Here is a 14,394-nt window from a genome sequence, read left to right as displayed (position 1 = left end):
TAATCTTTTGACCATTGACCGTATACGTGTCCATCTACTGCAGTCGTGTCGTCAAACCTGTCGTACGTTTGGACATGCCACGCTTTGCGGTAGCCATGAACGTCCATGTACCCTTCCCTCGTCCTTCTATTAATACCTCTCCAGCTTCTTGACCATGGAGGGATCGAAGTTGGGAATACGAAGCAAACAAAGAGAGAGAGACAGAGTGTGTGTATGCGCGTGCAGTCTAATTGTGGGAGTGAGAAGTGAGCAATGTCGGTGAGGCAAGAGACACGAGAAGAGCGAGCTGAGGCCGCCGCGAGAAAGGCCGCTGACGAGCTCGCGGCCATCCGGAGCGAACGCGGGAGACAACGGGAGGCTGAGGACGAGCGCGAGGAAAGCCTCCGCCTGCACAAGGACTACGGGCTGCAGGGCGGCGAGGAGCGGCGTGGCGGCGTCCTCGAGAGCATCAAGGAGGGTACCAAGTCCCTCTTCGGAGTCATAACCGGCCGGACGCAGGAGGCGGCCGAGAAGACCGCGGAGAAAGCAGGGGAGACCAAGGATGCCACCGTGCAGAAGGCAAGGGCGGTCAAGGACTCCGCTTCGCAGAAGGCGGGGGAGACGAAGGACGAGACGGTGGAGACAGCAAGAGAGACCAAGGACTCTGCGGCGGAGAAGGCAAGGGAGATGAAGGATAAGACCATGGGGAAGGCGGGGGGTTACAAAGACTACGTAGCAGACAAGGCGAAGGAGGCGAAGGACGCTACAGCGGAGAAGACGAGGAAGTACAAGGAGTCAGCGGAGGTGCGGGAGAGGGAGGCGAAAGACACTGCAGCAGAGAAGGCTAGGGAGCACAAAGGGTCGGCGGAGGAGAAGGCGAGGCAAGCTGCGGAGAAGACCAGGGAAACCAAGGACATGGTCGCTGAGAAGACGAAGGGAACGACAGAATCAGCCAAGCAGAAGATGGAGGAGTACAAGGATGCAGCAGCTGACGCGGCTCGCAAGGCCAGAGACTACTTGGCCGGGACAGGAGAAGTAACAAAGGTACGACATGATCCCGATTGTGGAGTTGGAGCTTTTGAAACATCTTATTCTACTACTATTTTGACAGGAGAGGTTGGCGGAGGCAGAGGAGAAGGCGGAACAGAAGATGGAAGAGGCCAAGCGAAAGGAGGAGCAAAGTCGAAGGGAGGAAGAGAGTAGGCAGTGGACTGAGGAGTATGTCATTGTTCTACATGGTGAGATTGGTCTCTTTCGATCTCATTTAAGATTGACAGATTTCTTGAATGTGCAGGGGCAAAGAGGCGGGGGGAGGGGGTTTATTTGGTGCGATAGGGAGCATGGCAGAGTCGATAAAGGAGAAGCTGAGCGTCTCCAAGGATGAGACTGAGCCCAAGGAGGAGGAGAGACTGACGGTAGTGTGTGCAACGGTAAGGGATGCCGAGGGCGGCGACGACGATGTACCGCTGCGGGTAAAGGAGGCGGACCAGTCGAGCGGGCAAGGGTTCAACGACGTGGGGAAGATGGGAGAGGAGGGAACGGGGCCGCCATCGCTTCGCCTCAGCCGCCATGGTGATAAGTGAGGCCCTGTCGCTGTATCCTTTGTAGCGACTTGGGAAACCTGCACTCTTCAGTGTGTCTGGTGTTGTTGGGCTATGAGGTAGTCTGTCTGCGGCGATCCGCGTTTCTACGTACTGCAGCTTTTACGCCCCGTTGATGTGGTTTCGCGTCTCATTTTGCTGCATCTACGGCTTGACCATGTTCAGCAAGCTTGATTGATACCCTATAAGTGTCTCTCGATGCCTTCTTTTCATTTTCATTATATATATATATATATATGGGATTCGAAAAGCTTTTTCGGGAATAGTTCATGTTGTATGTGAGATTTCGAAGCACGAAAGTAGCATGGTTTTAATGGAAATCTAAGAAGTCATACAGGCGTGTGATCAAGATAATGAAGCAGATTTTCCAGTGAAAGAACTAGAAAACCATGTGTATACATAAAACGTCAGGTGGCAACAAAGAACCAAACATAAGATCATCCATACACGCTAAAGCTTAAAAAGTGTCTTGGGTCATAATGTACCAAAAGCATCGTCAGGATACCGAAAAGGGGAACGCAGTTGCTCCTTGCATCTGAGACTTCTTGTTGCATCTTCCACATTTTTTAAGCCTGGCAGACGAGAAAATTATCATATCCCATCAACACAAAAGCTTGAAAGTTCAAAACTTATTCTAGGAACAGAAAACTGCGATTATTCTGGTTCTTAACGTAAAAGATCGCAGGATAGGACGTCGGTGATGCGCAGAACAAAAATACCTTGCTAGCTATGTTGTTGGACAACCAATCAAGCCCCTCGTATAAACCCTCACCGGATGTGGCACAAGTGCTCTGTATGTACCTAAACAAAATTCCAGCACAGTAACATTATCAGGTTTGTATACCATTATCATATGAATGAATATGATCATATCATTATCTACGACTATCGTTAAAGCCTTTCTGAATCAGAAGTGAATCTAAAATAGGCTGCAGCACAAACAAATTCATAAAACGAGAATAGATAGAATTTTATCATTGAGTCACTTGTGTCAAAGTTGGATCCAGGTTTCTAAATATAAACCTTAAGACAAATATGTCCATTCATCTTTCTTTTCCCGGGAACTAAGGAATTCAATAATCAGGCATGCAACTTGATTACTTGAATATTCCTATAATTTCAACACAGTTAGAATAGAGAATTATTGTTGCTCATTATCATCTTAACTAAGAATTTCAATGCAGTCATTAAGAACTACTATTCATAGAGTAGCAAAATATAATTTATTATCAGCTCTTAGCTAAACAAGGATGCTATACCAATGCCGTTGACGCAGGGAATGCAGGCCAAGCTTATCAGTGATTTCAGCAGCATTCATAGCATTTGGCAGATCTTGTTTGTTTGCAAACACGAGCAAGACAGCATCGCGCAACTCATCCTACAACAACCATAAAAAAATATGTATTTGAAGATTATCCCTCAAGGCTACAAGAGTGAGGTCAATAAATGGTCTTGAATTATCCTGATAAACATATGCTAACCTCTATATGCATGTTATCTATTAAAAAAGTATTAAAAAAATAGAACTATATGGAAATTGTAATAAAAGATAACGAGGACATTATATCCTATAAGTTATCTCGTATGAACGGATGTAGATGATGGTTGTGTTCTTTCATCACAAAACTCACTTTTAAAACACACGTAAAGGATCACAAAAATAGTCGTACCTAGTATAAGGGTAAGATAGAAACATTGTCTACCTGACAGCTGTAGAAATGTATTCAATTTGATAATATAAAAGGATTTACATTAGGGATGATAGATGATTCAAATTCTGCTACTTCAAAGATTGTGAGACGAATATCCAAGGAATTAAACAAAAAAAGTAAAAAGCTGAGGGGGCCTCAGACTCCCTAGATAACTCTAGATCAACCCTTGCTTTAGAAAAACAAGATGCGATGATGAATATGCCTTCTTGTCCCAAAATGCAAAAGAAGAGACCTCATGTGTGTGACAATTTGCTTGTGAACACTATCAAATATTTGATAGAGCCCAGTTAAGAATTTCATTTTTAATCATTCAGGTTGGCATATATTTAAATTTAAATCTCATAGTGTAACATAAAATTATGCACCATAACTATATGAAACCAGGAAGTACATCCAAATTGCTCGGTCTTTCCAGTCACAACTGCATAAAGATGATAACAAATATTTCAAAGTCGAAGCATTCAGCATGGAGAACCTACCTCATTAAGCATCCTGTGAAGTTCATCCCTTGCCTCAACTACGCGATCTCTGTCATTGCTGTCAACAACAAAAATAAGACCCTGTGTGTTCTGGAAGTAATGCCTCCATAAAGGTCTGATCTGTTCTCCACACAACCAGATCACCAGAACATCAGTCACAATGTGATAAGCCATGCAGATAAGACAGTGTTCATTTACAAGAGAAATATATTACAAAAGTAATGCAAACTTCTTTTGATTTTCCCAACTAAAATGGGACATTGTCAGCATTTTGAGAAGAAAATGCTTCAATATCACTTCACTATTCCACCTATTTTCCAAAGTCAAATATTTGTCCAGATCAGTAGAACAAGTATCTTCCTAAGCAGCCATAGATTTAACCATTTCTCATGCACAATAAAAAACATAAATAGTTGCGGATACCTTGTCCTGGCCACCAACATCCCAGACAGTGAAGCTAATATTTTTATACTCTACAGTCTCCACATTGAATCCTGCATCAGAAAGCACAAAGTTAAAAGTTGGACTAGAAGTGTAACATTATTTCATAACGCAAGTACATTTTACGGATATTGAATCATAAAGGGCAGAAATAATGGAAACCAAAAGCTCAGTTTCCAGACCTGAGGGAGAAAGTTTTCACAAGCAGGTTACCTAGGCTTTGCCTAAGCACTTTTCTACAAAGAAGCATTTAGGTAGACAATAATTTTCACTGCTACGACTTCAAATGCAAAATATGCAGTATTGGCCATCACAGCTGTTTCTTTTTATATTAACGTTGATCAGAAATAATTTCAGAACTTGAAACAAAGGAGATAATCTGTCATCCTAATAAAAAGTATTATTCCCACTGAACATCTTTCCAGCAGTGGTACACCAGTAAAATAGAATGGACATTGCTGTCCCGGTAACTGCATAGGATTGACAAGCACTGACAAAATTATGAGGCAAGATCAAAAGTAAACTGATAAACAGTTGGTAGCAATCACCAAGTACATCAGTGTGGAAGATATTTATATATTGTAAACCATTACAGAAAGCATATCACTCTCATTTTCCCAACACACAGACTACCAAAAAAATATAATCCAATAACTACAGTTGGCATTGAACCAAAAAGAAGACTTCAGTGATCCATATGTTAGATGTGTGATTCAAGAGGTTACATTTCACGATCTCTGAGCTCACTAGTGAAACAGGTAGCATACCCTTTGAATGGTATCCTTGCTTTATAGTGAAACATCAAGGCTAGAGGAGTAAGAAATGACATTGAACACTTATTTGTTGGTGATGCCTAGTGGGATGAGGTAATCCACCAATATATAAACATACAGCACTATGCACCACCATCTTGTGACAATCAGAGAAATATAGGTGTCATGTAAATATTATATTCAAGAAACTGCAGTAAAATATAATTAATTAATTAATTAATTAAAAACCATAATGTTCATTCTAATTATTATGAGTATTTTTCCATTTAATACCAAGACAAATAGCAGTGTAGCATCTACCTGCATAAAATATCATAAGCTAAATGCTCTTATTTTTATGAAGCATAAGAACAAACAATAGCACAACAATAATAGCACAAAAATAAAAAAGCTATGTGCTCAAGCAACTAATAGCACATCAATAAGCGTAGAACATAACTTATTTTTAAGAAGCATGAGAACAAAACCAATTACTTGCTATAAAAAAGATAACAAGAAATGGCATGATAAAATCATTCAAACAAATATCCTCATATACCATCATAAAAACTCATCAAGGGGTTCCATTGAATGATTTCTGAAGCCACTAGTGAAACAGTTAACATATCCTTTGAATAACATCCTTATTTTATACCGAAACATCAATGCTAGAGGGCAACTACAAGATATTATATTGATTATTTACTTTTTAAATGATGAAAAGTTGGATGAGGTAATTTATTAATATAATAAAAGAGAGAGAGCACTACGCACCACAGTATTGTGGCAAAAATTAGATATATCAGATTCAATGTTAATATTATCCCCAAGTCACTGCAATCATAAATAAACGATGATCACTTTCTACCGAGACAAAATAGTAGTGAGGCATCTATCTACATAAAATAGCAAAAGCTGAACGCTCTTTTAAGAACTGAATTAAGATAAGCACAACAATAAGTGCAGAACATAACCTTTTATTTTAGAACAAAACCAATTACTCACTATAAACAAAAAGAATTAAAAGAAATAATGATGAATCGACTCAAACAAGCATCCTCAGACACCATCATAAACAAATCAACATAAACTAGAGGTGAAAGAAGGAACCATATTATCTCATATCTCATCAACTTAGTTCGATAACAAAATACAAGTTGAGGGGAAAAACAAACAATTCTCACCGATGGTGGGTATGGTGGTGACGATCTCCCCGAGCTTCAGCTTATACAGGATGGTTGTCTTACCCGCCGCGTCAAGCCCAACCATCAGGATCCGCATTTCCTTCTTCGCAAAGAGGCGGCTGAAGAGCTTCGCGAACGTGAGCCCCATTCTTCCCGATCTAACAGATCCAGAATGGCAAACATCAGTCAAACATTTTCAAATCGTGAGTTGCACCGATACAGGATCCGGAGAAAAGATCCCAGATCTACATCAGAGCAGAGGGAAATCGAAAGATCTACAGCAAGAAACGAAGAGAGGAGGAATCTGGCGATCAGTGGAACCGCGGACATCCAATAGGGAAACAAGAAATAGAGTTTCGATCCATTAAAAGAAATCGAAACCAGAGGGGAAGAAACGATCGAAGAATTGAAGGGAACAACGAAGAAGAAATACCCAGATATCCACTAAGACGCGAGGCTACGGTCTCCGCTTCTTCTCCTTCTTCCACCTCGGTTCTCTCCCTTCTTCCTCGTTCCTGGAAGAGAGAGAGAGAGAGAGGAATGAGACTATGGAAGAGAATAAAAGAGGAAATAAGATATGCCATTTATGCGGGGAGGAGGCGATCGATCCCATAACAATTCTGTACCAAAACACCGTTACGAATGTTTCTTTTTTACGAATATACCACCCACTAAGATAGAGCTTATATAATAATAAAATAATATAATAGAGTGAAAAGATTTGGAAGTGATCAATTTTGAATTATATTTTAGTTGTTTAAGTAAAAAAAAAGATTGTCGTATATTTATTCGATCCAATTTGGTTAATTTTCTATAACAATAATGTCGGATTGAGTACATGGATTTTTTTTGTTATGGGGCTTTGTAACAACAATATTCTTAATTCTAGAATTGTAATTTTTGGGAATAATTTTTTTTATGTTGATTCTTAATTCTAATCATCTCGCTTCATTTTAATTATAATATTTATTCTTCTTAAAATTTTATTAGTCTTCTTAAAATATATCGATGAAAAATATAAATCAACAAGTCAATGCTAACAATAATAATGAGCAACAATGTTTCAATTACAACCAATATCCTCAAATAAATAAATAATTTTTAATTTTTAATAATGTTCAAAAAAATTCTCTCTTTTAATTACAATACTTATTCTTCTCATCATAATATATATTGAACTCTTTATAATGTTTTTATGCAACACAAATCAATGAAACTTGGAAGGTTTCACCAGACAATATACTTAGAAGTTAATAATAAAAATAATCAAAAAATTAACGTAGGATTAACATGGTTTGACAATTTATTATTTACATTTATGAAAAAATAAATTATTCATTATATAATATGAAATCATGTGCTTGGGTATAGTTTGGATCATATAATATTTTAGATCAAATTGTTACATCGGGGATGTAGCTCAAATGGTAGAGCGCTCGCTTTGCATGCGAGAGGTACAGGGTTCGATCCCCTGCATCTCCAATTCATATTGTTTGAAATTACTTTTTCCTAGAATTATCTCTATTTTCATAATTCATTTTTTTCATATCCCTGCAGTTTTAATATTTCTTAAACTCATATGTCATTCAAAATCCTGCAATCATAATATTGCTTTAAAACATGTTTCCCATAATCCTATAATTATGTAATTTAAATATGGAAGCTTTATAGGGGAGAGACTTGCATGTTGCTGATTTATTGAGCTTTGTGTTTTGAACATTTGTTTCCATGCTGATTCATCTCCAGAGAAATCTCTGACAACAATTATTCTCCAGAGAAAGCTTTCCAGGGGATTTCTTCCTTCTCACTCTCATCCGCTGTTTAGGATGCCTTCACATCTCTATTCATTAGCTAGTTTCAATCAAGTTTTGCAATAACACTACAAGGTTGACCAACGACAACATGACAAATAAATGATAAAGGTTGTGTCCATCAGGGGTACAAACTGAAATCAACTTACACTAAACGATGCCTGATCTGACCACTTAAAAGCACCAAGATTACATGACGATTAATGCGCAAAGCTTAAATTCTTCCCCTGGTCGGTCAGCAACTCGTACTTCATGACTAGAAAAAGGCAAGAGTGGCAGAATTCACAGCAGTTTTCTTGCAGCTTCGATTGCTTTATTTCAGGAGAGTTGTTGCAATTTCATGAAAATATTTCCTCGTACACCCGTTCGATAACTTCACCAAGCACAACTCAGGCATTAGAATCTCCAATAATCCTGCAAAATGCAGCAAATGATCATAGAAAAACTGGAAATTGAACTTAAAACAGGACTGGAGATTACCAGTATTACGCTTTTTCAGCTACTTTCTGCCTCTTCATCTGGAAATATCAAGTGCAGGTCCTCGTTATCTCTGTATACTTGAATCAATGCTGCAGCTTTATATGCAAAAAACCCAAACATCCCTGGAACGAGCTGTACATTCAAAGGAACCAAATTAACAAATGATCTGGCACTGAACAAATGACCTATATTATCGTTTTTATAACCTTGCTAAAACTGAGTAGTTTCTGTGATTAGTCCAAAGGATTTATCCTTTGGAGGTTCTTTCACATAACATCTTAGGTTTGGTTTGTCACCTGTTATTCATGAAATAGGCAGCCCTCTCTCCTTGTATGTGCAATTCCAATATTGGGTTTGGTTGGTCAAACCAATGCTTTTTGGTAGTTTATCTGACAGAATCATGGAACTTATGCAAAAATGACAATAATTACTGATTCTCATTGTTTGATGCTCAATACAAGCTCCTACCTACTACCTATGTCTTAAACCTTCAGATAAGTCCCTTTTTTTATTGACAATGATCTAGTGCCCCAAGTAAAAGCAAGCACTATATTAGCAAAACCCAGAATACCAAACCCCAAAATTATTTTGGATTCTTTTATTCAAGAAGTTCGAGGATTCTGTTTCAGGTTCTTAATCATGTTTCCCATTGGAAAGATTCCAAGTATTATGCATCCTAATGGAAAGAGGGATTTGCTTGGTGTGTATAAAGTTCCAAGTGCTTTAGTTATATCAACAAATAGTCATATGAAGCTACAACTACCCAATTTCTTCCGGAAAAATGAAGCTAGCAGAAAAAAATTATCTGATCACAGCAACCATGCAAAATGACATTTATGAATGAAAGATGATACAGAAACATAATAGTTAGATAGGCAATTAGTTCTCATGATTTATTATGACAGTCAAGTGCTACTCGTCATAGTACTTAGGAACTATGATACAGTGCAATTGACCTCTATTGTCATGAGCAAAATTATGCAAGTTTACCACAGGAGCAAACATGAAGCAAAATCACTCCTTATTTTGTTGTTAGAAAGTGATTGCAAATGTCTGTGATATACTAACAAAGATATGCATGTGCAATTCCCAAACAGAATAAGCTATTTAGTTATTTTAAGTTAATAATAGAAAGGACAATATAGACTTTCTAAGCATTGATAACTTCGTCAAGATTGATACAGCTAAACCAACTTGACTGTCCCACGTTATAATAGTAAAACTTAAGAGGATGATATATCTTCAATACCTCCAAGAAGAATAGTTTCTGACTTATGGAATCTTTTACCATTTAGTTCAATTATGTTCATTTTCTTTCATATTGTTAAAGTTGCACCTCAACTTCCATACCCAACTACTCTTAAACTCCTGAGCTTCTAAAGTTTGTTTTCATATCTATAGATAAGAAGTTATCATTAACCAACTCTCATCAACTAAAATAATAATAAAAAAATCACCAACAAGCAACAGACAACTGAAACCACATAGTACAAAGATTCAATGGTATAAAATAACAAATGAAGGGCAGAAACCAATTAAGCTTTCATAAGATTAATCAATTTTCCATGTAGGTACCTCAAAATCAAAATAACCATTGGGAAAATGTTGTGAGAAGGCCCATAATCCATATATTGCGGCAGGAATTACAAGCCTGGGAGAAGAAAGTGCAACAGCAGTTCCACTCAATGTCTTCTCCAAAACATTCTTTAAGTCCTCGCTTCTTATTCCAATTCTAGATTATGAAATCATTTTGATTCTCCACATGAGCTTCAGAGAATTAGCATGATCTAGTACAAGAAGTGAACAATGGCCATCTTTTAGTAACTTACCTTTTCATTTTCTTCTGCATAAAGATCTCAGGAATAGCTTCCCTTGACAAGTTGTCTGCATGATTATACAAAAGCTGAAGGTACAAGCAACTGTTCTACAAAACAGAAAATATGATTAAAAAATCCAGGTATAGTTAGTGCCTATCTAGTCTGTAATTGTATAGGCATTATGCAGTTAATAACATTCCATGTCATTTTCCATGGGAAAAAAACAGCAAGTGTTCTTTAGGTTTGTTTTAATTGATCTACAAGCCACTTAAGACACTAGAAGACCAGCCAAAGAATTCAGCAAAAAAATTGGTAAAGTAGCAAGGATGCATAATCTTATTCAAAAATAAAAAATATCGAGCGACAAAATCTTATTCAGAAATATAAACAAAGGTGTTTATCATAATTATTTCTAACAGAACATTCTATGGTGCATTGCATGCAAGCTTCAGTCAGTCTTGAAAAATCCACTTTAAATTATCCAAATGGTTGGTGCAGCCTAATTCTGGTAACAGATTGTTGCAACAGTACAAGTTCAACACTGGTCCAGTAATCTCAACTCTTATGAACTTTTCAATTCATACGACATGCCAATTTGATGACTATGGTATTTATTTTTATCTAAAACAGAACAAGCATATAAGCCTCTGAACTTCTTCATGAGAAGATCAAAAATTTATTCCTGCATAGATTATTGACACTGGAAGTTGATTTATGTCAGTGTTAAAATGAACAGTAAAATCCAAAACAAATGAAGCTCCTTTAACTAAGGCAAGTGTGCAAGAAATATTCTAACTATAATTACATAATAAAAAATAGATGATAAAGTAAAGTATAATTCTTCCCAAGTCCAAAGAAACTTGATAGTAAATGTAAAGTGTCGTGATTATCACTCAAATACTTTGGAAGGTGTATAAAAAGATCGTTTAACTTTAACTAACCTGAAGAGGACTCCAGAAGCATAACTAAAAGCAGCCTGTAGATTGAGATAAAGGTACATTAACAGACAGACTAAACAAAGCTCAACTATCTAATAATGTAAACATGTTGTGCTAAGAAGCTACATTGTGAAAACATTGTATGCAAAAGCCAAATGCCAAATCTTAAGAGTTAGAAATTATCTGTCACCGACCCACTCATATACATTCCATATTCACAACCTGCCTCCTATTGCAACTTTTATGGTGTAGTACTTAAGTAGGCGATAGGTTTCCCAAAGTTCAAGGAAATCAAACACAACCAATTTCACATTTGCATTTCAGAAAACTTCCTGTGAAACTAGACAAACATTCTTGATCATTACCACATCAGCAGCTCGTGGACTACATGGACATGTTCAAATTGTTATTGCAGACGCAGAAATTATGGAAAGTTGGGGACAAAATCAGTTCATTTATTAGCATAGTACCTGGAAAGAAAAGACGACCAAACAATACACACCGCAGGCTGCTCCAACTCCTATTGTCAAAACCAGTAGTTCCCTCTTAAGCTGCTTAAAGTTCTCAACAAGCAAGAGAAGAGTTAATCATTGAGATAATTTAGCGCATACGATGAATCTGAAATACAGTAGTATAATTATAATATATGACTTATATCTTCTCACATTGAACTTATTAATTTCCCCATTTAGGTCATATTACTTATCCAGTTTACATTGATTCCCTCGATGTACAAAAATTTCATATAAGTGCTTGCATCAAGGGAAGTATATTGACATAGAAAAGAAAGGAATCCAAACAATGAAGGATTCTGAGACCTACCGCTTCATATTTTAGAAGGTTGAGTTTCTTTCGCTTCTCGCTTTCATTCTGCCAATTCTGTGCGAAAAATTCTCAAGTTTAGAAGGATCTTAGGTACCTTAATAAAGCCACTTAAATCCTCAAAAGTACTTTATCCTAGTACATAGAACACCATGCAAATTGCCCAGGGCATCCATTATGAAACAAATAAAGCTTCTTCTTTCTTGTTAATTACATAGACCAGACCTTAGCTACTTCTTTCTTGTTAGCCGGTGCAATACTTTGTCCAGAAACCCACTCTCTGGTTCTTGTAAGCTTCAAAAACCCACTATTGTTGTCAGTCTCTACCACCTATATTGAAGTCAAAGAAAGATAAAGCTTCTGAGACCATCAATATTTTTCACAAAGCTATAGGCAGCAGCATAAGAAACAAAACTTACACCACAATAGAAAAAGTCAAGTAAAATGAGATACCTTACCTCTTCATGATACTGATTATCTTCCTTCATGGTGTTCGTTTCCAATTCAGCAAATTCAATATTTTCCTTGCTCCATAGAATGTCTGAAACTTTAGATATAAAATCTCCATTTAATTGTCTGTCCTTCAAAAACATCTGCAACACATCTTCTCGAGCAACTTCACTTTCTGTAGGATGGCATAATACTTCAGATACCAGAATCAAGTACTAGTGAAGATAAAACAAATTAGTGCACAAGCAAGTTACTGCTGCTTGTACAATGCAAAGTCCGATGATTTTCTTGTTAATCTATATACAACAACAACAAAACCATAAGTCCCAATTTTTCTGGCTCAGCTACGTGGATCTTTTGCCGCCAGTGAGATCTATAAAAAATCATACGTTTAGTTAAGTTTACTAAACGTATTTTAAGCTTCCTATAAAAAATCACAAGTCTTCCGACACCCCTCATTATTTTAACCATCCTATTTTTACTCTATGAATAATATCTTGATCAATCTCTTCATTCAGCTGAATAATTGATCGAAGATACCTACAGCTACTTAAAGGAACATTTATATAAGAAAAAAATTTACATGCACACTTTCAAACCAACAGACAATTTGCAACATTCATTTATCATCTCTTCCGAAAAAAAAAAACCCTTGTCATAGTACAAAGCTTGTCCCGGTTAATTTAGTGCTACATTCTGACAGTGAATCCGGTAGCATCTATAACTTAAACATATGTCTACATACTCTTGCTTCGAGTAAAAAAAGAGAAATGCCTGTACACCAAATGATTCGTGTCTTATTTGACCAATGCAATCACGCAGATTCTCTCCAAAGTGCAGATCAAAATACTGAGAGGAATTTTTCCTCGACTGACACATATTACGCAGCTATTATCTCAGGAAAGTTAATCGATTCCAAGGAAGATAAGCAATAAGTATCCAAATTCCAACTCAATCGCCAAGGAACGGGAACTGCAAAAAGGCACCTGGAAAGGAACTCTTGGAGATTGACACAGCAAGATTTCTCCTAGCAATAAGACGAACTCGACGGAACGATGAGCCTCTCAGCAGAAGGGGGTATGAGGGGCTGCTAAGCTCGGAGCATCTGAGGCAAAAGTGGGCATGTCTCAGGGTAATCTCCATGGCCCTAAAGCCTCCCATGAGAGAGCTAACAAGAGAAGGGCGAAATGACCGTTATCCGTGGAGAGGCCAACCAATTTGGTGGCTCGGATAACTGCGGAATAAAAATATCATGTCATCCCTCCATGTGATTTACCGCAAATACCCTTGAAGAGTATCTCTTAGCGACAAATAAATAATGGGCCGAGATTAGGGCCACGAGTATTACACGATCATCATTGATCGAGCCGATCAAATCCCAGATTGATGGATCATTGATTGATTGAACCGAAGGATCAACTACGCATCAAAGGATTAGCAATATTTTAACTTAAAAATAAATATATTAGGATAATATATCTCAAAAATTAGCTCCCTATATTTGATTTTTATCGATGGATATTTTTTTAAATCTCGATAAAACACTTGAATCAAGCTATTTCAAGCCATCAATCCTTGGGTCAATTCAGTTTAAGTATGGTCGATTTGAATCAAATCGATTTGAATCTATCAAAATAAACCAGATTGAATTTTACTTAATCTACGAACGAGTCTAACCCAAGTATAACTCTTAGTATAACTAAGATATTCTCATCAAATCAATCCAAATTTTTTCTAGAACTACTAATATATAATTCTAAGATATTTGATTTTTTTTATAATTTTACAATCAATAATTTTTTAAATATGATTTTTTTTATTGAGTCGGTGATGGAATGTACCTCGTTAAATTTTTAATGAACATATCTAAATTTCTCCAAAATCAATAAGATGAGATAATAATATGTTTAGCATCACTTTTTAACTTT

General features: G+C 37.1%; 3 protein-coding genes and 1 non-coding gene across 8 annotated transcripts; 2 read left to right on the top strand and 2 right to left on the bottom strand.

Moving 5' to 3' along the window:
* The first annotated feature begins 215 nt into the window (after positions 1-215).
* On the top strand, positions 216-1,643 carry LOC103998257 (embryonic protein DC-8-like). Its single transcript, XM_065084683.1, is given in 3 exon segments — positions 216-1,023; positions 1,091-1,285; positions 1,287-1,643. Coding segments are annotated over 3 exon segments (1,242 nt in total). The 5' UTR covers positions 216-252; the 3' UTR covers positions 1,563-1,643.
* Positions 1,644-1,922: 279 nt separating this feature from the next.
* Positions 1,923-6,723, bottom strand: LOC103998197 (ADP-ribosylation factor 1). The gene is made up of 7 exons (XM_009419600.3): positions 6,582-6,723; positions 6,149-6,306; positions 4,195-4,265; positions 3,772-3,891; positions 2,840-2,958; positions 2,300-2,381; positions 1,923-2,152 (listed from the first exon to the last, which is right to left on the bottom strand). Exons 2-7 carry the CDS (start codon positions 6,294-6,296, stop codon positions 2,147-2,149), a joined length of 546 nt encoding a protein of 181 aa, XP_009417875.1. The 5' UTR covers positions 6,297-6,306; positions 6,582-6,723; the 3' UTR covers positions 1,923-2,146.
* Positions 6,724-7,557: 834 nt separating this feature from the next.
* TRNAA-UGC (transfer RNA alanine (anticodon UGC)) lies at positions 7,558-7,630 on the top strand. The gene has a single exon. It is a non-coding gene; the product is annotated as a tRNA-Ala (tRNA).
* A 336-nt stretch (positions 7,631-7,966) lies between these two features.
* On the bottom strand, positions 7,967-13,675 carry LOC103998198 (uncharacterized). Of its 5 annotated transcripts, none has more exons than XM_009419601.3 (10): positions 13,453-13,675; positions 12,475-12,641; positions 12,242-12,346; positions 12,017-12,073; positions 11,665-11,745; positions 11,198-11,232; positions 10,269-10,358; positions 10,015-10,171; positions 8,440-8,571; positions 7,967-8,373 (listed from the first exon to the last, which is right to left on the bottom strand). In XM_009419601.3, the coding sequence occupies exons 1-9, from the start codon at positions 13,625-13,627 to the stop codon at positions 8,455-8,457; spliced, it is 984 nt and encodes a 327-aa protein (XP_009417876.2). In that variant the 5' UTR covers positions 13,628-13,675; the 3' UTR covers positions 7,967-8,373; positions 8,440-8,454. The 5 variants fall into 5 exon arrangements, 3 of the variants coding, with proteins under 3 accessions (XP_009417876.2, XP_009417877.2, XP_064939270.1); XM_009419602.3 differs by having other exon boundaries at positions 7,967-8,332; XM_065083198.1 differs by having other exon boundaries at positions 10,015-10,090.
* Positions 13,676-14,394: the final 719 nt, after the last annotated feature.

Source organism: Musa acuminata, chromosome BXJ1-9 (assembly GCF_036884655.1).
Source record: "Musa acuminata AAA Group cultivar baxijiao chromosome BXJ1-9, Cavendish_Baxijiao_AAA, whole genome shotgun sequence".
In the NCBI taxonomy this organism is placed as follows: domain Eukaryota; kingdom Viridiplantae; phylum Streptophyta; class Magnoliopsida; order Zingiberales; family Musaceae; genus Musa; species Musa acuminata.
The sequence above is the reverse complement of the archived record's forward strand: the minus strand, read 5'-3'. Positions and strand labels throughout refer to the sequence as shown.

What these genes read in the sequence shown, in the direction of transcription:
- LOC103998197 (XM_009419600.3), bottom strand. Translation starts at nt 6,296, where the DNA reads ATGGGGCTCACGTTCGCGAAGCTCTTCAGCCGCCTCTTTGCGAAGAAG. An exon ending in ATGTTGGTGGCCAGGACAAG is followed by an intron (nt 3,892 to 4,194) that starts GTATCCGCAACT and finishes TGTGGAGAACAG; the next exon opens with ATCAGACCTTTATGGAGGCA. An exon ending in TTCACAGGATGCTTAATGAG is followed by an intron (nt 2,959 to 3,771) that starts GTAGGTTCTCCA and finishes TGGTTGTTGTAG; the next exon opens with GATGAGTTGCGCGATGCTGT.
- LOC103998198 (XM_009419601.3), bottom strand. Translation starts at nt 13,627, where the DNA reads ATGGGAGGCTTTAGGGCCATGGAGATTACCCTGAGACATGCCCACTTT. An exon ending in ACAAGAAAGAAGTAGCTAAG is followed by an intron (nt 12,074 to 12,241) that starts GTCTGGTCTATG and finishes TTTTTCGCACAG; the next exon opens with AATTGGCAGAATGAAAGCGA. An exon ending in GCTTCTGGAGTCCTCTTCAG is followed by an intron (nt 10,359 to 11,197) that starts GTTAGTTAAAGT and finishes TTTGTAGAACAG; the next exon opens with TTGCTTGTACCTTCAGCTTT.